The following is a 21,513-nucleotide window of genomic DNA, read 5'->3' as shown; positions in this document are numbered from 1 at the left end:
AATGCACTGACGAAAAACCAGAAGGATGGTCTGTTTTCTTCACTGCAGAATTATGGCTAGTGCCCAGTACAATACCTGTCTTAGAGTAAAAAGTCAATAAATGCATGATCATTCCTTAACAAAATACTGCTTTTATGTCTCTACCCTATGTCAGTCACAGTGCTAACCTGTATGAACATGGTGCTAAGCTAGACACACGTGGTCTCTGAGCTCTTGGAGTTCCCAGTCTGGTGGAGAAGGTGCATCAAGGAAATACACTAATTAATGGACAATTATTAAACTGTGTAATGAATATAACTACAAATATATAATGAGATATACAAGAATATACTGGGAAGGCAGAGAGGGGCCAGCTTAGACTGGGGGTTAGTCATAGTAGGGAAAGTGCTCTATTCAGTAAGACTTACATGTAAGTAAAAGGTAGCAAAGTGAAGTCTAGAGGGAGGTCTCTCCAGTCAGAAGGAGGAGCCTGTGTGAAAACACTGGGGACACAAGAGCTTGAAATACTCCAGGAACAGAAAAGAGGTACATCTGGCTAGAACTGAGAGGTAACGGTGAGAATCTTCTCACGGGGGCTGGAGAGGGAAGTAGGGACTGAGATAGTAGATGTCTGACTTCACTTATAAAATTAATGAGCTAGCCACTTTCACACACGTGATCTCATTTAATTCCCATAGTGTTCCTCAGAAATGAGGACTACCTCATTTTACAAATGAAGAAATGAGGTCTAGGAGTGACCTGACCCAGTGGGTATATAGCAGAGATGATATCTAAACCAAAGCCCCTCCACCCCTGCTTTTCCAACTATACTAGGCTGTCTCAGTCACATGGTATGAACAAAAGGAATTTTTTAAAAACAGTATAGAGTAAGGTAGGGGGAGAAGGAAAGGAAAAAAAGTTACAAAACTATCTAGAAAGGCAAATGTGAAATATGAAAGATGAAGCAGAAGGGAAGTGTTTGCTGGGGGGACTGGAAGATGTTAGAAAGAATAAAAAGGAATTTCAGATCAGTGGAGTCAGAGATAGGGGGATAAGCGGACCCTAGAGGAGAATAAATTATATCAATCATGAAATGTAACTAATTAAATCAATAATGAACTGTAACAGTGAGGAGGAGATGAGTAGGGGGAGAAGACTGGTACCACTGTCCACAAGACAGGGCATCAGCATGTGAGCAGGGAAGTCCTACCATACTGGGGGTAGGTGGGAAGGGTTGGTGCAGGGAGGTGGCCTGTTGTGACAGGGACAGCGAAGGCTTAGGAGTCAGGCAGACCTGTGTTCCATTGCTTGGTAGCTGCGTGATCAAAGTCAGGTTTCTTAGCTTCCCGAGCCTCAAATTCCACATCTATCACATGGGCATAATAAGCCTCCCTCCAGATGTTGCTGGGATTAGACATCAAAACAGCAGTTATCATTTATTGAGCACCTACTATGTTATCATTTATTGAGCACCTACTATGTTAAGCACTCTGCATAATGGTTTCTGAAGCCTCACTACCACCAGAAGGCAGGGATTGTCATCATCTTTCACTGATACACTGCTTAAAGTTTTAAAGTTACAGAGCATGTATTCAGAAACATGAGTTCTTTTGCTGTGGTCATTCCCAGTTTGACACTGCCTACTAGACAGAGTGGATCCTCTTCAAAATGAACAGCAAATTCCTTGCCTGCCTTTTCAGTCTTGTCTTCAATTTCTTCTTCTCCCCCTCGATGAACTTCCTCTATTTCCCTTCATAAGCTTTGCCCTCTCTGCCCTCCATTTGGTTCCACTTTCTGTTCTCAGTCAGGTATCTTAATTGCAAGCAACAGATACCAATTCTGATAATTTAAGCAGAAACAGAATTCAGTAGAGTGACGTTAGGTTACCCAGAATTTCCAGGAGGGCATGGGATCTGGGCTGAGAGTCAGTGAATTCAAGAGCACCACTGCAAATCATATCACAGAACTGGCAGTTGGAGACATTGTTGCAGCTGTGGCCAGGCACCAATAGGGCAATTCACCCTTTTGACGCCAATGACACTGGGCTCTGAGCAGAGCCGTTAGAACCATTTCTACTAGCAATGAAATCCTCATGTAATTTCCTCACCTGTTGCCACTTTGGTCTCCAAGTGGATTCTGCCTAATTCCAGCTTCCTTCCCAGCATCTGAGGTGGATGAATCTGACTGGTTAATTCTTAGTCATGTGTTCAAGTCCTAGTTGCAGTGGAGGCTGGAAGTATCTGGAAATTGTAGCCTCTTCATGGGAGGTGGGCTGTGGCTTTGTAAAACACCCTCTAAATTAGAAAAGGGATTCATTCAGATGCTGAGCAGTTGCAAAGAGTGCCAAATGCAAGCTTTAACCTGGAATGTCCACCCCCATGCTACGAGTCCTACATGGCTCAATTCCAATGCCACCTCCTTTGAGAAGGTTTCTCTGATTTCTCCAAGCAGGTTTCAGAGCATCTCATAAAAGAAACACATGTCTGTCTGTCTGCCTGCCTACCTGCCTGGTATCTGAGACATTTCTGTGCCTGCCTCATCCCCCCACCTCTGTCCCCATCATTATAAGCTCTCCAAGGGCAGGAGCTGTGTTTATCCATCTCTGTGTCCCCATATAGTGCCTGGTAGGAGCCCTAGATATTTGGTGGTGAATGAATGAATGAAAGTGTTGGTCTCATTCGACAGGCCTTTGTACCAGAGGACCATGAAGGACTTGCACAGACTCTGCCTTACATAAGGGAGCCCTTTTTTCCTGGTGTGCACTTCTATAAATGGACTATGTCAGCATATTTGAAGAAAGGGGCATAGAAAATCAGAAAGCCCCATTGCAGAGGATAGTGGCGGATTGTAAGGGTACAAAGGAGAGACTGAGGGAGCTAGGGTGACATATTTTGGAGGGGTAAATGAACTGGAGCAGGCATCAGAGAGGCAGGAGACGACTGAAAATTGGAGGACTTGAAAGGCCAGATCCCCCCCCCACCCCTTTGGGTTTACAAATTAGTAAACTGAGACAGGAGAAGCAAACCTTACAAACCTCAGAGCTGAAACAGATCCAGATGTGCTCGTGCAGATGTACCTTTCACAACATCTTTGATAGGTGGGCTTTTCCAAGGTCACTGAGGACAGTGTGATTTAGTGGAAACAGCCGAGGCTTTGGAACCTAGGGTTCAGATGTCAGTTCTTGTGCTCATTAGCTGTGTGACCTTGCAAAGTCCCTTTACCTCCCTGACCTCCCGATCTCAGTTTCCTCATCTGGAAACTGGGAATCATAATACCCATCTCACTGGATTCGGTTTATGTATAAAAGCTCACATATGTACATGTCTGGCACTTGGAGAATGCTTAATAATAAACAGTATAATCAGGTCCAAGGTCACAAAACAGTTTTAAATTTCCTTCTTTTCAGTCCTCTCCCTTTATCCAAAGTCATACAAAAAGTATATAAAATGTGATGGGAGAGGGGGAAAAGGCAATTCCTATGAAGGGTTAAAGACAAATGAGAAAAGGGGCAGAAGAGGGAAGAGCTAAGACGAGAGAAGTTAATGCAGGGAGGAGACCACACAAAGGTGCTGATGGGCAAGATGTACCGGGAGATGGGAGATGGCTCACAAATGATAGGTAGGGAGCATTTATAAGATTAAAGTCAAGACAGGGAAGAATGAAATGAGTGGAGAGATGAAAGAGAGAACAGAGGGAGGAAAGATAGAGAAAAGGAGGGGAGTGGAGAAGGGGGGCTGCTCAAGTACTACATCCTTGCGCAGGTGATGGCTCCCTGCAGGATCCTAGGTACCTGGATCAGAAAGAACCAGCCCAGGGCCAAAATGCTACCCTGTGTCCGAGGAGCTAGGTTTATAACTCAACTTGAATCTAGGAGAAAAGGAACCCCGGGGGGAAGAATTGGTGAACAGACCCCTCTTCTGGGAATGGGGCAGAGGATGTAGGAGCCTGTGTGAGCCAGAAGCAGACCAAGTAGTAGGTCTCAACCTCGCACCCTTTTCAGGAATTTCACACACACAGCAGCCAAGTAGAGCTGCTCTGGACTAGAGTAAGGATCCAAAATAAAAGCGCTGGCTTGCAGGGCAGCAGCCTGGAGGCCAGAGCATCCTGCCGAAGTCTGTGTAGGAGGGTGTGGGCTAGAAGGTGGAATTCCAGACTTCTTTGTCCATTAGCAGTTAGTGCAATCTCCAAGGTCTGAGTGGGTAGGAGAGGTGGGGTCCGGAGAGGGGAGGATGAATGCGTGAGTTGTGGGCAAGTGGGTGGGGAGGGGGCTCTCAGGCCTCAAGGAATTATTTTAAGGACTAGAAAAGGGTACAGGACTTTTCATGGGGCTTGAGGGGAGACAAAGTTAAGTCTTGGCCATCCAGAGGCTCCCCTGACCCCCAGAAGGCGGGACCTGGAGCAAGGCTGGGCTAAGGCGCGCCCCTAGGTGCAGCCTCCGGGTTGAGCCAGGGGTGGGGTGAAGCTGGACGAGCTTGGTTGAGCCCCGGGGAAATTAGGGGAAGCGCCTGGGGTCACTAAGTCTTAGGAATTTGGAGAGGGGTGTTGTGGCTAAAGAATATCGTGAGGGCGGATTGGGGGATCCTGGGAAAGGAGAGGGGGCGACTGGGATTTGCACGGGGCCGGGCGGAGCCTCTGAAACGCTCGGGGTCTGAGGGGGGAGCCAGAGAAGGGGGCGGGCGGCGGGGCCCGGGGAGGCGGCGCGGGGGGGCGGTCCAGGGCTGATCGGGAGGCGGAGCCCGGAGCTGGGGGCTGCTGGCGAGCGGCTCCCACGGCTCCTTAGCTCCGGCGTCCTGGTTCGCTTCGGCGTCCGCCGCCGCCGCCGCCGCCGCCGCCGCCGCTGCCTCTTCCTCCTCCTCCGCCGCCGCCGCCGCCGCCGCCGCCGCCGCTCGCAGCACCGCAGCCCCTCCCGCCATGGCCGCCGCCGGCGCCCGGCTCAGCCCCGGCCCCATCTCGGGGCTCCGGGGGCGGCTGAGGCTCGGCTTCCACCCGGCGCCGCCGCCACTGCTGCTGCTGCTGCTGCTCCTGCTGCCGCCGCCGCCGCTTCTGGCCGGCGCCACCGCCGCCGCCTCGCGGGAGCCCGACAGCCCATGCCGGCTCAAGACCGTCACGGTGTCCACGCTGCCCGCCCTGCGGGAGAGCGACATAGGCTGGAGCGGCACCCGCACCGGGGCCGGGGCTGGGACTGGGACCGGGGCCGGAGCCGCCGCCGCCGCCGCCGCAGCCGCCGCGTCCCCGGGCTCCGCCGGCACAGCGGGCACCGCCGCCGAGTCGCGCCTCTTGCTCTTTGTGCGTAATGAGCTGCCGGGGCGCATCGCGGTGCAGGACGACCTGGACAACACAGAGCTGCCCTTCTTCACCCTGGGTAAGACTGGGCGCCGGCACACGCGGGATCCTAAGGAACCCGGAGCCCCTAAGTGAAGCTGGACGGGTGGGGGCGCCCTGGGGATTCCCGCCCCGGGCTACCCGGAGCGCCGTTAAGAGAGGACAGCTGAGGGGCCCGGAGGGCGTACAGGTGGTTGGAAGGAGTACGGGGCAGGAGGTCTGGGCGAGCGCGTGGTGGGAGCCCGGGGGCGTGCCAGTCTTCCCGCAGCGGGGACCTGTCCCTCCGTCTCTCAGTCCATCCCCGACGCCGGAGACCCCAGATGACTGAGTGTGCTAGAGCTAGGCGCAGTGGTCGTCCCCGGCTCGGAAGCCAGGTCCGAGTCCAGGCGCCCACTGCTCATCCAGGCACGGCCACTGGCCGCCTGCGGTTACCGCCCCCTCGCTCTCGCCTCGGAGTTGTTGGTTCTGCTTTTCCGGACAGATTATCACGCAGTCCGCATAAACTCGGTTTTCCTATGGATTGGGTGACCTTGGCCAAGCCTGCCTCCTCTCTCTGGGCCTCAGTTTTGGCCATCTGTGAAGTGGGGTTGGGGAGGATTGAGGGATTTCTGAGCCCAAGGTCTCCACTTTCAGATTCTCCCTCCATCTCCGTTGTCGCATTCGTTCCCTTCTCCCCTCCCAGCGGAGAGCGGGTTTGTCCTCACAGTTCACCCACTGGCCTAATAATAATAACTTAAAGGCATGAAAAGGAAAGAGGCGAGGAAAAGGGTGGGGATGGGGGCTCAAACGGAAAAGTTAATCAGAAAGTTCACAAGCAGCTTGCTGCCTGCTGGTTCCCAGCGCGAATTCCGGAGGAGTCGGCCCTTCGGTGAAGCTGTGGGAAGCGCGGCTGATTTCCCACCCGGGTAATTGATAGCTTAATTATCTCGGAGAGCGTTTACAAAAATGTTGTTCCCCCTTAGCTCTCCCGCGGTCGCTGATCGCTCTCTCTCTCCCCTCCCCTCTTGGGGGCGCGGGGCGCGATTGGTCGTCGGATTCTGGCCAATAACAGCTCCTGGAAGGCGCGGGGGGCTCGCCCCAGACTCCAGACTTCCCCATCGTTGCCTCCTCGAGATTCGGCTCAGCTCCAGCACCGCGAGGGTGAAGGGCTTTATCGGTCAGCGCCTTCAAGATCCCGGCTTGAACCTCTGAGGTTAACTCTTTGCTCACCCGAGAAGCCCCAAAGAGTAATCAATGGACTAAATGCCTCTCTCCTGGGAGCCATGATATTTTTGATGTATTTTTGTGACCCCCTCCCCTTTCCCTATCATGCTGTCTCTGAAGATTTGAACAAGTGCTAGGCCCTCTCGTGGTCTAAGCTTGAGCCTCGGGTTTCTGGCCCCTGGCTCTCCCCAGCTGGCTGTAACCTGAGCATTCTGAGCTTTCTGGGATACTAGACAGGAGACCGCCTTGCAGGTTCCTTGGGGACTTCACACGGGGGGCGCCGTGTCTGGCTTAGGACACACTTACAACATTCAAGCATACACACTTGTGGTCTGTCACTCACACACACACACACACACACACACACACACACACACACACACACACACACACACACACACACACACACCCTTCCCACGTGCACCTGAGGGCTGCCCATTTCCAAGGAAGGGGATGGGGTGGAAATGGGGTTCCTTAGGGTAAAGAGCTAATCTTGGGTTCATGGTCAACTCCTATGACCCCACAGCAGGATAGAGGCCTTCCAGAGACTCGGGGTTCCTTCCACACCACTTCCACACAACCTTCTCCTTTCCCCTGGGAGATCTCTCTAATCTGGGTTGTCCCCAGAGGTCGGGAGTAGGAATCCACTAAATGGCTGTCCAAATGAGGGGCAAAGGGGAACATTCTTGGGTATGGCATGACTTGGAAGCCAGAACCTGGGAGCATTCCAATTCCCCTTGGATATGGAGGACCTGGTCCAGCGACCTGCAGGAGTCGCTCCTGAATTTCTGGAGCTGGCAATTGCTGCCTTTTTAAACTTTGGCTTTCAAGAGGGAATGGGTGCCTGGGAGCCCAGGGAAGGCTGAGTGAGGATCTGGAAGTCTCAAATCCCTCAGGACCATGCTTCATCATGAAGAGTCTCCTGGTGCCCTCCACTTGGAGCCTTCTGTCTTCTCTGACGCAAGCAGCTGAGTCTGGCGGCTGGGGACTGCCTGCTATGGAGTGGCGGGGTGCCTTCCTCCTTGGCAGCTCTGAGCCCTTTGGGGAGTTGGGTTCCTGCCTCCTCTTTCTTCCCCCAGCGCCCTGGACTGGCAGCTCAAGGCATTTCTGCCAGGGATTTGGCTAGGGAGGTAGTCACCAGATGGCCGAGTGTAGCAGGAGCTGTGTAGGGAGACGTGGGCTTTTTGTTTGTGTTGGTCTTCTACTGTTTGCGTGTAAACACAGAGTGCACAATGAGCTCTGGGAGGGCCAGGCTGGCTGAACATGAGGGCTGGTGAGGGGTGGATCCTATGAGTCATTTGTGGACAGGTCTTCCCCGGGGTCCCGAGGCTGCCCCATCCCATCATCGTATCCTCACACCTTCTAAATATCCTTCCTTAGTGTTTGACTCTGGAGGGTTGGGTGAGTTTTTTGCTATTAGGCTGCCGGTTCAAGGGATTTGGAGATGGCATTATACCACAGATGCGCTTGCAAAGTCAATGCCAGATCCTGCCAATAGTGGAGTGTGTGGAGCCACCGCTAGGGGGTGACAGTGTCTGCCAAAGCCCTCCGGGCCATGCTTTGGGTTGTGGGCCAGAGATGGTGGTGGTAAAATGTTCCTAGCATTAAAGAGAGTGAACAAACCGTTTTTACTCCAAGTCCAGTTGGGGCACCTCACAGTTATTTTGCATACACTGTCTGCCAGTCCTCCTTTACAAGCTGGCTACAAGGTCACTGACATTCCTGGCCCTCCCTCCCTCCATTCTGCCTCTCTTGTTTGAATTATTGGCTCTATTATTGATAGGGCCCAGACTCAAAAGGCTTTTCTTCAGGTCTCTTCCTCTTCGTGTTTCTGATCTTCCCTTTGTGTTCCAGCCTGCTTTATGTAGGTGGAAATTTCCCTCAGAGGTGAAATCCCCCCCAGGTTTCTGTGTCTGGGCCTCTTCTTCAGAATCTAAGTCAATGGCACTGATAAAGTAAATTTCCTTGAAATTGGTCAAGGAATAGCAAATAGTTGTTGAATCCTTCATATAGTGTTAAGAACTTGACTCTTACCTTTTATTATTGATTCATATAAAATACATGGAGTGGGCACTGCTGTTACTTATTCCCATTTTACAGGCTAGGAAGCATTCTTAGGTCAGGTACCTAGTCTCACTGTGAGTGAATGCAGACCCAAGCCTGGAACCTCAGTTCACCAGACACCTACATTCTTGGTAACTGCTAAACAGCCACCCTGAGCCAAATATGCACTGACAAGCTAGCTGCATTCATGTAGGTATGGTGCAGGGTCCTGGAAAGAAACAACAGTCATCAATCTGACAAGAACCTATCTTAAGGGAACCTCAGCTACACTGGCTCGCTGAAGTATGAGAGTGAGGCATGAGTGAAATGGCCTCCAATGACCCTGCCAACTCCAAGTTCTGTGACTCATGGGATGTCAAAGGGCATTCTATTTAATGGTGCCAGTGAGTGATGGAGATGACACATTCCGTAACATCAGGGAGGGAAGGCATCTCTTTAGACTCAGAGAAATCTGGGGACACTTCCTGGACAGGAAAAAAAAAAACAAAAAACAAAAAACCGTGCGAGGCCATGGAGATAGGCTGGAAGAGAAGTATGCCCCAACACAGTTTGGAGACTTGAGGCTGGTTAGGTCGTGGAACTCTCAGCTGTGCCCCACTATGACCTTGAACAACTCATTTATCCCCAGATCATCAGTTCTTTGTGCTGTGATATGAGTAGGTAGAGGAGCCCTAGAATAATCCGTCGACGTAAAGACTCTATGAACTTGAGGTGCCCTGACCCATTCTGTAACTCTGACTAGCTCCTCTTCTCACTGTCTCCTTTCCTTTGCTGGTAGCATGGGGGTGTTGGGAAGGACTGATTGAAAAGAAAGAATTTGAGCAGGAGCACCTGTCACTGCAGGGCTTCTGAGGTGAACCTGCATATCAGTCAGTTCTCATTTCCCCCCAGGCAGCCCCAGAGTCCGCCTGTGGATGTAGCTTTAATGCCCACAGGTAGGGAAATGGCATCTTTCTTCCTGTGCTTGACAGTGGCCAATCTGGACTGTTTACCACCAGCCTTGATTCAGCAAAAGTGGGAAGGAGATAAAACAGTGTAACTACTCATTATCAACATTTGTTACTAATTTGCCTCATCATATATATCACACAGGTGAGGAATGTGCTCTGTATTTGCAAGGGTGGGGGTGGGGGAGGGTGGTGTGGGGAGAAGGAAAAACCATCCAGTAGTTGGTTTAAAGGCACCTGCATGAGCAGACCTGGCAGTGTCCTGAAGATTTGTCCCTAAAGGATGCTCTTTGCAGGAAGCTGATTGGCTTGGAAGAAAAAGATGGCCTGAAATGCCAACTTGGTCAGGTCTGCGAAGATTCCTTAAAATGCAAATAAAAAATGGATACCCAAATAGAAAAGCCTCCAGGAGGGAGGGACCAGGCACTAGGTCAGAAGAGTTTCTGGAAGCAGGGAGTTTAGCCAAAGAGAAACAGTCCACAAAGGGCTGGAGGAGCTCCCTTTGAATGTCAACATGGATTGAGGCATGTGCTTTTTTTCTGCCTGGTTCTAAGGAATGTCCTAATGGTGCAAATACTAAGGAGATGGAGTTCAACACTACAGGAGGATGTGTCCCAGGGAGTTGTCCAACAACCCCACATTCTGACCCTTAATGATGAAGGGGTCGACATGGGAGGAAGCCTTCAAGCAGAGGCTATGCAGTTCTTTGGCAGGCATTCGGAGAAAGGACCAGAGGCATTGAGGCTATCAGCCCTTTATGGTTTCTGGTTTCTGGTGCCAGTTATTAAGTGGGAGAAAAAACATACACAGATAGATAAGCTGAGTTTTCTGGAGGGATTTCTGACCACAGAATACTCATTAAAATCAATTCCAGTGTTTCTTTTTCCTTGTATGGGTAAGAGAGAGAGATTCTGGGGTGGCTGAGAGGCTGAATTTGATGTTTTCAAACAAAGCTAGGCTTTAAAAAATGTTATTTTCTTATTTGGGTTCCCAGTCCCTTATCACTAAATAAAGTATTTCAGTAGCATCAGACTTCAAGGTCCCATCCTGCTGTGATGTTCCAGGTTTCTGGGACATTGTAAATAAGGGGGACTGTTCAGTGGTCTCTGATCTGAGTTTTCTCACCTTTCCGCTCACTTCCCTTACTCCATTCCCACTGCTTTGGCAGCTCAGATCTGATGAAATCTATTTAATAATTGGGGCAGAGAGAGAGAGATGTATTGTCTGCCATCAGAAGGTACAGTTGGCTCCCCGAATCTGTGTGTTCTATATCCACAGATTCAACCAATCACGGGCTGACTGCATGATGCCATTTTGTCTAAGGGACTGGAGCATCCATGAATTTTGGAAGGGGTTGGTGTCCTGGAACCAGTCCCCTGCAGTTACCAAGGGAGTGGGTGATAGGGCAGGGCAAGAGGAGGATTTGTTTCAGCTGTAGGAGAGGCCCAGGTGGGGCCAAGGCCATCCAGATTTGCATATTTCTAGGTGTCAGGAATACCAGCCAGCAAGACAGCACAGTGCTGCAAGCTTTGATGTGGCCCAGTGTTTGATCATTTTCCTGAATGGGGCCCCCCAGCTGCAAGATCATTCGATCATTTTAATTTACAGAAATTCCAGCAGTAGGTTTGACTAGGCCTCTGGCAGGCAAAACCTCTTCCTTCTCACCTCCTTGCTTGGCTGTAAACTAGGTGTTGGCTGCCATAGGATGGTGTGAACATGTGTGCTGGGGAGAGAGGAAGATGGAGCGTGATGGTGACTTCTCTGAGTCAAGCCATGAAAACTGTTACCATGACCATCAACTTTGATGGGCTCCCAGAATCCCAGACTCTCAGAGCTCAGTGAATCCAGCCCCTCCATTTTACGTGGTAACACTGGGGCCCAGGCAAGGAAAGAGACCTACTTAAAGATCAGCTGTTCAGACTGAAACCTAGTGGTCCTGAGTCCCACCCACTCCATGCTTCTTTCCATCACATTGACCATGAACACATGGTTCTGGTTAAACACAGCTCAGATCTACAACTTGTTCAAACATCATACCACCACTCTCTCCTCCTCTCCCTTGCAAAACAAACCAAAAACCAAAGAAACAAACAAACAAACAAAAGAAACAAAATCCAAAAACATCTTAAGGAGAAAAGTATCCCTAGGGAAACTAAATTTGTTCTCCTGCCCAGGTATCCAGCTGGTTGGTTCCAAGCTCTCCTGAGAGCCTTAGCTGATGGGCTTTGTGCTGGGGTAGAGGGAGCCTCAATGCCTTTCACTCCAGCTGCCTTTGAAGGGGAGCAGAAGCCTGCCCTTTTCCCGGAAGAGAAAGAGTTGACTTTAACCTTGAGGTGGAGCAGATGCTTCCTTTGCCTATACTTTCCCAAGTTCTCATACTGACCAGCTAGTGGCAACAGAAGATTAACTATAGCGAGAGAGAGCTGGCTTCTCTTTCCTTCCAGCAGAGCTTGCCGCCTCTCTGCCCCAGAAGGAGGCAGGCAGCCGTGCTTGGCAGGACCGGCTCTATTCTGCATCACCAGTGCTCTCCTTTCACTAGCTCACTGCTGTCTGCAGCTCTTTTGGACAACAGCCTCCATAAAGATGTCTCTTTGGATTGGAAGGGAGGGGGGCCGGTGACAACCCAATGTAAGACTGAAGTATTTGCAGCTTCCTCACTGGCGTACTGGAACATACAAGCAGCTCCTCTGTGAGTCAGAAATGGACAAGGATATGGTATGTTACTAACCATCAGGGTTTTCACCAGAGGAGGAACCCTTTCTCTACCCGCGTTGTTGCAGCCCCTGGTGGGCTCAGACCTCAACACTTCTCTAAACCACGATTTCAGCAGTCAACTTGCTGGTCTATCTTCCTCTAGTCTCATCCTCTCTAATCCAGCATCTGTACTCGCCGACAGAGTAATTTCATTAAAAACCCAAACCTGATCATGGCTGTCCTCTTCTAAAGCACCTCACTGGTTCCCCATAGATTTTAACATGAAGTTCAAGCTTCTTATTGTGATGTAAGGTCCATGGTCAGATTCTGCCCTGACTGCCCTCCCTTCTTGTTCTGTAACTCTGCCCCAGTGGCCCTGGGAAATTCCTTACCTTTCAAGACTGAATTCAAGTACCAGCTTACCTTTGAAGCCTTTCCTGGCTTCTTCACACCAAAGTTGGACACTCTGGGCCTTGGAGCCCACAAGCAATAGAAAGACTGTTGCAACAATGGCTAGTCCCTTAGAACTGTGGCACATCTACAATGTGCTAGGCACTCTTCCAGGTGCACAGGGTGCATCAGCGAATAAAAGACATAGATTCCTGTATTCAGAGAGTCAGAGCGCTCATATCCAGCAGTACGTGCATACATGGGCATGTGTATGTGTGTGTATGTAGTGGTAAGAGGACAATAACAATGAACGTAATAAAAAAGAAAATTATGTAGTATGTGAGAATGTAATACATTGGGGGAAAAGTGGACATTTTTGAGATGAGGAAATCAGTTTTAATATTAAATAGGGCAGAGGGAGAGCTTACTTGAGAGTGTAGGGTTAGAACCAAGGCTTGAAGGCCATGAAGACGTTGCCAAGCAAATACAAAGAAGAGCATTCCAGGCAGAGAACAGCTGCAGCAAAGACCTGACTCCAGAGCACACCTGGAGTGTCCAAGGGCCAGCGCGAGGCCAGCACAGCTGGAGTGCAGTGGGTGGGGGGTGGGCAGGACAGGAGGAAATGGGGATCACATAGGGCCATAGACTGCTGTCAGGATTGGGGCTTTTACTATGGGTGATGTGGAGAACTAGGCAGGATTTTAAGCAAAAGGGTATCACTATCTGACTTGTATTTCAAAGGACTTGCTCAGGCTGCTCTGTAGAGGAGCATGGATGGCAGAGGAAGATCTGTGGAAGATTGCTCAGGTGAGAGATGATGGTGGCTTGGCCTAGAGTGAGCAGAGCTTCTGTGTTTCTCTGTCTTGTGCTGCTTGTTTATGAACTCCATAAGCAGAGAACATGCCTCCTTCATCTGTGGGGCTGCAGTGACTCACCCTGGGCTTGGCACATCCTAGGTGTTCAGGGGATCGTAGCTGACTAGAACCTTGGGTTTGCCAAATCTCATCTCAGAATCCATTCTGTGCAAAACAGGAGAGGTGTTGAAATTCCACTCCTCCATTAAGGCTGAGCTGGAATGCCACCTCTTCCCTAAAGCCTTCCCTCTTCTGAGCTCCGCAGCGATTTCCTCCACCTTCTCCTGCCTCTGAATTATTCTGGGGTGTTTGTAGGATGAGCAGTGAGACCTGTTTGAGTAGAGGAAAGAGAACTGGGTTTAGGGAAGACCTTTTCTTGAGAATCACAGGAGCCAGATAAGGGATTAGGACCTTTGCATTGTGCCAAACAGAGAGGCACTGAATGGTTGGGAATCATCAGCTGTCATAAAGGGTAAGAATTTAGGACGTTATCTAAACAGAACCCTTCTATACAGAGATGGAGAAGTTGAGGTCACAGTGGCAAGTCTATTGTGGAACAGGAACCAGATCCAGTGTACTGACTCCTAATCTGACGTGTCCTCCTCCCACCTGAGTCCAGGCCACTGCGGGATGGGGAGGTGGGGAGCTGGTATTGCAGACCATTCTGGCATAGGGTAGATTATGAAAAAAGCACCCATTTATTGAACATTTACTGTGCCATGGATGCAATGCTGGCACATCTGTTATTTCATTTTATCCTTTCCATATTGCTGGAAGACAGATAGGATTCATCTTATGTTACTGGGGAGACAGAGGCCCAGAGGAGTTAAGGAAGATCTGCAAGGTCACATATCTCTTATATGGCTGAGCCGGGTCCAAACCCGGGTCTGCCTGGTTCCAAGCCCTGTGCTTCTCTGCCTCCCATGCTGCACAGAACTAGGAGTGCTCTTGAATTTTCATCTCTTCGACAACCTCTTTTACTTTTATCTCTCCCTCTTCTCATTACCGAGAAGTTGCAGACATTTCTTATAGAGGAACTTCAGGTGTGACAGCCTCACAGGCCCGAGGGGACTGAACACCTGGTTTCTGGGCTGCCAGGAGCTGACTCAGCATCTCCCCAGGCCCTGTCGCTCCTTGCTGGTTTGCCAGGAGAGCGTGGGGCCTTATCTCACTTTCTCTAGACGTCACTCATTACCCCGGACTACTCGACAAGCAGATTCCGAGGCTGCTGTGCCTTCTTGATTCTCCTTCTCTCCTTCCCCTTTCTTCTTTCCACTTCCTTCTTCTCCCAGTGCTTAGGGAAGCCCCACCTTCTGCTGGGCACACTGTTATACTAGTTGACTTCCATCCACCTAGTGCTTCTTAACAGCACTCTGTGGTTTTTATGCTCCCACCTTGAAAATGAAATTTATATTACATTATACATATGGGATATTTCATAATATGTTATTTTTATATTTATTAAAATGCTGTAATATATAATGATCCTGTAAAAATCCAAATACATAGTTTCTAGGTCTCCTGGAGTATTAGAACTGAGTGAAAGAACACCTTTGAGATCCAGCCCAACTCCCTCCCTTACCTAGCAGAGAGAAGCACATTTTTCAAGGTCCCAAAGCTCAGCTGCAGCAAAATCCAGCCCCTAGCTCAGCTCCTGTGACTTCGGTGTGCCAGCTCTGAAGACCAAAGCCCTGGGACTGAATCCCAGATGCACTACTTCCTCACTGTGGACTTCTGTATACGACCTCTCTGAGCCTCTGTTTGCCCATCAATAAAGTAACGATAACGTAGCAGTCACGTCCCTGTGTTGCTATGATCATTATTTTTGGAGAGCCCTCCGTAAGCTAAATTGCAGTCCGTGCCCAGCACCGTGCTCAGTTTTTACTTACACTAAACCGTATGATCCGTCTGGAGATGGTATGTGCAAAGCACCCAGCATAGCGTCTGGCACAGTTTGTGCTCCGTGCCTCTTAGCCACCTGGAATCCTTTTTATGGAAGGAGGTGGAGGTATGAATAAATAATGAATGCAAATTCCCTTTCCCTCCCCTCCTTTCCACTCTGGCAGTGCTAGGCTTCTGCTTAGCCCTCTGCCCTCCCTCCCCTCAAGGCAGAAAAGAATGAAATTGACCATTGATCCCCGCTCCCTGTCCAGGAGCAGGGGAAAGCGGGGGACTCCAGGGTTTTCTGAGGACAGATTGGACAGAAGCTTGAGAGACTGAGTCTAAGGCAGTTGGGTGTTGGGGGAGGCAGTCGGGGCAGAGCCCCCTCCCTTCTGGTGGTGGCTGGCTGACAAAGCCTTGCTCTCAGGCACCCAGGGAAGTCACGAGTGGCTTTGCAAGCAGCCGAAAAGGGAAGAACATTTCCATTAGCAGAATCAGCAGTAAAGAGATTTCCAGTCACAGTAATAGCTGCATTTGGGGGAATCATTTCAGTGGTGGCTGTGGGCGGAGGGGGGAGGGGGCAGGGCGGCAGGAGAGTCGCAGAGACGTCTGGTCTGCCTGCAGGAGCTGAGAGACGGCATCAATGAGAACCAGGAGCCAGAGGCCAGTGCCTCTGGGGGAGCCGGGTGGGTCCTTGGACAAACACTCTGAACCTCCTTCCTCCCTCCAGACAGAGCCCCCTTTAAGAAGTTCCCAGGGGAGGCAGCACACTCATTCTCTGCTGCTTTTGCTCTGATTACCTGGGTTACTCTCTTCAAGACTTCAGAGCCAGCAGCAACTTCCCAGGCTCCTGGGATTTGTCAGTGGGAAAGCTCCCAGATTATTTAGCCCAGTTTTTCCTAAAGTTAGCTACTCTACAGATTCACCTTAGAAGCCAAGTTTTCCCTTCCAGCTCTGCAGAGGCACCTGGGAGGGGCCTGGGAATCTGTACTTTAACAAGTGTGCCAAATCCTTGGTATGTCCCTGGACCACCTGGGTGCAGCAGCCCCTGTGCACCTCTTCAGCCTCACCTCCTGACCTTCCCCGTGGCACTTGGGGCCCTAGCCTCACTAGCAGACGGGTAGCAGATTTCTGAGGGAACCGGGCGTGATCCCTTCATCTGACCCCTGAATGGAAAGGCTGTTCTCTCTGCTGAGAATGCTTTTCTAGTTCCTGAGTTACCTGGCTAGCTCCTGGTCTCAGCTCAGCTGTTACCTCTTCCAAGGAAGCGTCTCTTTCTCCTCCAAGGTTTAGGTAGAGGGTCTTTTCCTCTCCCCCCACCCTGAATGCTCATAAATCCCTGGTAGGGTTGACACATTTTGTGAACAAAAATAAGTGCAAAAAATAAAATGCAGGATGGCCAGTTAAACTTGCGTTTCAGACAATGAATACTTGCTTAGTATAACTGTCTCCCATATGTCCTGTGCAACATTTGGGACATAGTTATACTAAAAATGACTCTCTGATTATCAGAAATTCAAATTTAACTGGACAGCCTGTATTTTATGTGGCAATCCTGCAGGGACCGTGTGTTTCTCTCTCTCCTGTCAGGGAGTCGTACCACCAGTGTGTGATTTGTGTCCCAAACCTGTTCTCCCCACATCTCTTCCATCGCGGGAAACCAGACTACCATTCACCCAGTTACTCAAGTGCAGGAATCATCTTTGATACTTCTCTTTCCTTGCCTCACTCATTCTTTCAGGCAGCCAGCCCTGTTGGTCTTCTAAAATGACTCTCGAAATTGTTCACTTCTCATAATTTCCTCCTGCCGTCACTTTTGTACAAGCTCACTCGGGCTATTACGTCAGTCTCCTCACTGGTCTTCCTGCTGCCTCTCCATCTTCCTTATCCTTTCCATACATCATTTGATAGCTAGCACATGGGCCAGATCCAGCTTGCTGCCTGCTTTTGTATGGCCTGTAAGCCTATTTACTTGTTTAAATACTTGAAAAAAATCAAAAGAAGAATATTTCACGATATGTGACAATTGTATGAAATTCAAGTGTCAGTGTCCATAAACAAATATTTATTGGAACACAGTGACACTCACCCACTCGTGTCTGTCCTGTCCATGGTTGCTTTCACCTTTCAGCAGGAGTCAAATAGTAGCAACAATGAGTATCTGGCCCACAAAGCTTAAAATATTTACTAACTGTTCCTTTATAGAAAGAAGTTTGCCAGCCCTGCTGTATACAGTAACCGGAGTGATCTTTTCCAAAAGGCCAATTAGATCTTGCCACTCTCCTGTTTAAACCCTTTAATCATTTCTTATTGCTCTTAAGATAAGATCCTAATTCCTTTTCACACTCTAGAAAATCCTTTAAAAAAATTGCCTTCTTTTCTGAGTTCCTATTTTGTTTTCTCCCTTGCTCATAGAACTTGAACATCACCTCCTCCAAGAAGTATTCCCTGACCAAAGTAGAACCCTGGTACACCGTTCCCTCATTGCTTGCTTGCTTGTTTGCTTCATTCATTCATTCATTCATTCATTAATCTTTATCTGATAGCTCCTTGTGGTAGGGACTGTGTCTTGTTCCTCTTTTTGCTCTCGGAACTATATAGTGCAGGACACATCACATGGTAGGTGCTGAGTAAATATTTCCTGACCAAATGAATGAAACAGGGGCAGGGATGGGGTGACAGTTTGTGAGCCCCACCTTACAGGGTACCTGCCTCATCGGGGGTTGTCCTCTTGCTTATTAGGAGATTGCTCACAGGATTCTAAGAGCTGAAGTTTGTAGCACATATAAAGCAGTGCCCACCACTCAGCACATGCTACCTGGGTGTCTGTGAAATAAACAGAAGGAAACAGGCTGTACCTTAATCCCTAGGCCATGCCCTCTCCCCACTTGATTTGCATTTGGAGCATATTTAGGAGAATTCACAGGAAGTCCTGTGACTAAAGACCTTATGGAGCCAGGGAGCAGGGTCATCTGGTGCCCAGGATTAGAAGCCAGGTGTCCTGGGGTTTGGTCCCAGTTCTGCTGGGTGCCTGTGGTCAAGTCCTTTCCACCTTCTGGACTTCTTCCCCCCATTTCTAATGTGATAAAATTTAAGCAAGTGACAGGTGAGGTTCTTCTCAGCCGCCTCAGCTCAGCAGGGGCCCAGGAGGGATAGAAAAGTTCCCTTTAGGAGCTTCTGAGGATGGAAGCAGCTGCAGCCGGATAAAGCCGACTCCCTCCCTTCCTCCCTCCCTCCCTGCATCCTTCCCGGAGTGTCTGAAGATCAAATCCTCAGCTCTGAACCCAGGTGCAACTCAAATTTTCAAGCCCAGTCTCACACTAATTTGTTAGGGAACCTTCTTCAATTACTTCCTCTAGCCTCCCCCAGGGAGGGAGACCGGAGAAGCTGACCACCCAAAGTAGCCAATTACCTGTCTGCCAATAGCAGGACTCCTACCATCCCTCCCTCCCTGCTTTCCTTTCTCCACTTTATTCTCCTGGCTTCTAAACCATCTCTCCAAACTGCGGAACCCTCTAGGGAAGGGCTTCAGTTCACCTGCCTCCCTGCTCCCAGTCGGGGACGGGAGGGGCAGCTCTCCCCCAAGAGGGCCAGCGGGTGAGTAGGCAGGGAGCTGAGAAAGGGCAGCTGCAGACCTCGGAAAGCCAAACAGCTTTGGCAAGTCTACTAAATACCAAACTCAGCTAGATTGGGAGGCAGTGCCTTGGGTTCTAGTCTTGTTTCTGCCATTCACTTCCTGTGGTGTCAAATAAATAACAGTTCCTCTATGGGCCTCAGGTAAGATTAAGTGACTATTGTCAGAGCCATCTCTCCTTCAGGAAGCTGGGGAAGACTGGGCTGCATGAGATACTCCAGGAGAGAGGAGGAACCTCCTAGCCCTGTGTGTGACTGGAATCCCTGGTGTCTAGAGCTGTGCCTGTCACATAGTAGGCACTCAGTAAATATTTGTTGAATAAAGGAATGAATAACTGGAAAATGCACATGATCAGACATTGCTAATCAACTTAATCACAGCTTCAGATGCTTTCTCAGTGATGCCCCCATCAGTCACTGGGGTCAATTGGGGTTTGCATGGCTAACAAATCTACTCAAGTTCCCTAGACTAAACCAGTTCACCTAAAACCCCTGGTTCACCTTAAGTTCCCCTTGCTTGCAGCTAAGCCCCTTCAGTCTGGAGTCAGTGGTTCTTCCACCCCAGACCTTGTGCTGAGTCCCTTGGAGGCACAGAAATGCAAGGAGTTCACAGACTATTAGGATAATACTTGCACTTTTTTGATTAAAAAAAAAACAAACTCCCTTTCATGGGTATTTTTAATATCTGCGTATTACAGATGAAGACTTGGCCATTCAGAGAGATCAAGTCAGTTGCACAAGGTCACATAGTAAGTGGAATTAGCTGTATTTATTTTTAAAAGGAATCTTTGTGTCACTCTCACGAATGGAACACCAGAATAACTTGCTATAAATGGAAAATAGCCCACAAAAGTAAGTATAGTATTCACGTGCCATCTAAATTCGTCTCTCATACCACACTTGGGAAAACATTGACTTAGCCCAACTGCTGAGATAAAGATATTCGTTTAAAATTTAAATTTTGCCCACTTAATTGTGAGGTTTATTTTGATGTATACTTTAAAAAATATCTTCCCTGCCTCATAACTACTCCCCATTTTTTAAAGATCCAGCTTGAATGTGCCTTTGCTGCTTCCAAATGACTTTCTTGGCTCCCCCAAGAGTAGTTACCTCCCAAGCACTTTGTATATTCACTGCAGTCCGTGTTTTCATGAAAATATTTTGATTGTTTAATTGTCTGTCTCTCTCGCTAGTCTTGTAAGCTTCCCAAGTTAAACACCGTGTCTCTTTAATATCTGTAACTCCAGCAACTAGTGCTTGCATACTTATTAAATTTTTAACCTTAATTTTAGACTTCAACAAAAGGAATACAAACTTGTAACAAATTAAAATGATTCAGGAACATTATACAGGAAACAATGAAAGTCTCTCCCTCTGCCCAGTCTCATTCCCCAGAAGTGATCATGATGAAGAGTTTGCTGGGATCCTAGTGAAATGTGGAATAAAGAAGGGCCTGAACAGCCACCTTTGGTGATGCAACACAGATGAAGTGATTGTCCGAGGTCACTCTGCAAGTTTCTTGCAAGCAGCTCAGGAGTATTAATGAAATCGTCTTTTCATTAGGGCATTGGTTTTTCAGACTGGGTTCCATGATAGATCTGGGGAGCTTGAATTGCTCTGGGCTTCAGCTAAAGAGACGTTCCAGTATAAACCAGCTCCGGGTATGTTCAGGCCCCAGAATCGATGACTGCAGATTTCTTCCAGGCCACAAGCAGGGAGTCCTCTTCTTGACTGACCCTACTTGAATGAATATAAATAAATTAAATGAATATATATAATGAATGCATATATATAAAATAAATAAATATATTATGTCTGTATATATACAAATGTATCTGTTTACACACACATACATACTTGCATGTATACGTATATACATACAGATACCTGTGAGGGAGAGAGAGTATGATAATGATTTTTCTGTCTGGAGAGCTAAAAGAAGAAACTGAACCCAGCAAGGAAGGAACCAGAAAGGAAACAATTATCCTGGGTCGGGGGTGGGTGTCTCTTTCTTTCTGGCACAGTATTTGACATGATGGATAAAGCAGTTCTTTCCTCCCTTAACTTTTTTTCCTCACTTGAGTGGGGAGACAGACTATTCAGGAGAGGGTTACCTAGGCTTAGGTTGAGTTGTTGCCTTTAGAAACCCTCGTTTATGAAGCTGTGTAGATTGGCAGCTGGTCAGTTAATAGAAAAAGTCTATTAAAGCAGGGAATCATAAAAAAATAATAATGCACCTTAAACATTTCATTTTTAACTTAAAATACATAAATGTGTATACGTTTGCCAATGATTTGATGTAGGCCCCGGGCCTGCCTCTGAGTCTGGGTCAGCTGATTGGAGTTCCATGCCATCTTTCTTGCATGAACTGTGCTCATAATGCACCAAATATGATCTCCAATGTTGGTTTCATTAAAGGGGACTGAGAACTTAAGGATTCTTGCCAAGTAATTCTTCTAGAATTTTATGATTCCTTTCTAAATTTTTATAGTTGTCACACCTGACCTAACTCAATAGCAATATTTAAGTGGCTTTCTTTATTTTTA

The 21,513-nt window shown here is 48.7% G+C and overlaps 1 protein-coding gene across 4 annotated transcripts in view; it reads left to right on the top strand.

Moving 5' to 3' along the window:
• The first annotated feature begins 4,792 nt into the window (after positions 1-4,792).
• The window catches only part of ASTN2 (astrotactin 2), an 800,009-nt gene continuing 783,288 nt past the window's right edge, over positions 4,793-21,513 (top strand). For 3 of the 4 annotated variants that reach the window (XM_074362106.1, XM_074362104.1, XM_074362103.1), the window contains exon 1: positions 4,794-5,341. In XM_074362106.1, coding sequence (XP_074218207.1) covers positions 4,891-5,341 — 451 coding nt within the window. In that variant the 5' untranslated portion in view covers positions 4,794-4,890. Of the gene's footprint in view, positions 5,342-21,513 lie in introns of all 4 variants that reach the window. The other variant, XM_074362105.1, reaches the window with a different exon arrangement.

Source organism: Camelus bactrianus, chromosome 4 (genome assembly GCF_048773025.1).
Source record: "Camelus bactrianus isolate YW-2024 breed Bactrian camel chromosome 4, ASM4877302v1, whole genome shotgun sequence".
In the NCBI taxonomy this organism is placed as follows: domain Eukaryota; kingdom Metazoa; phylum Chordata; class Mammalia; order Artiodactyla; family Camelidae; genus Camelus; species Camelus bactrianus.
This window is presented reverse-complemented; position numbering and strand designations above follow the sequence as displayed.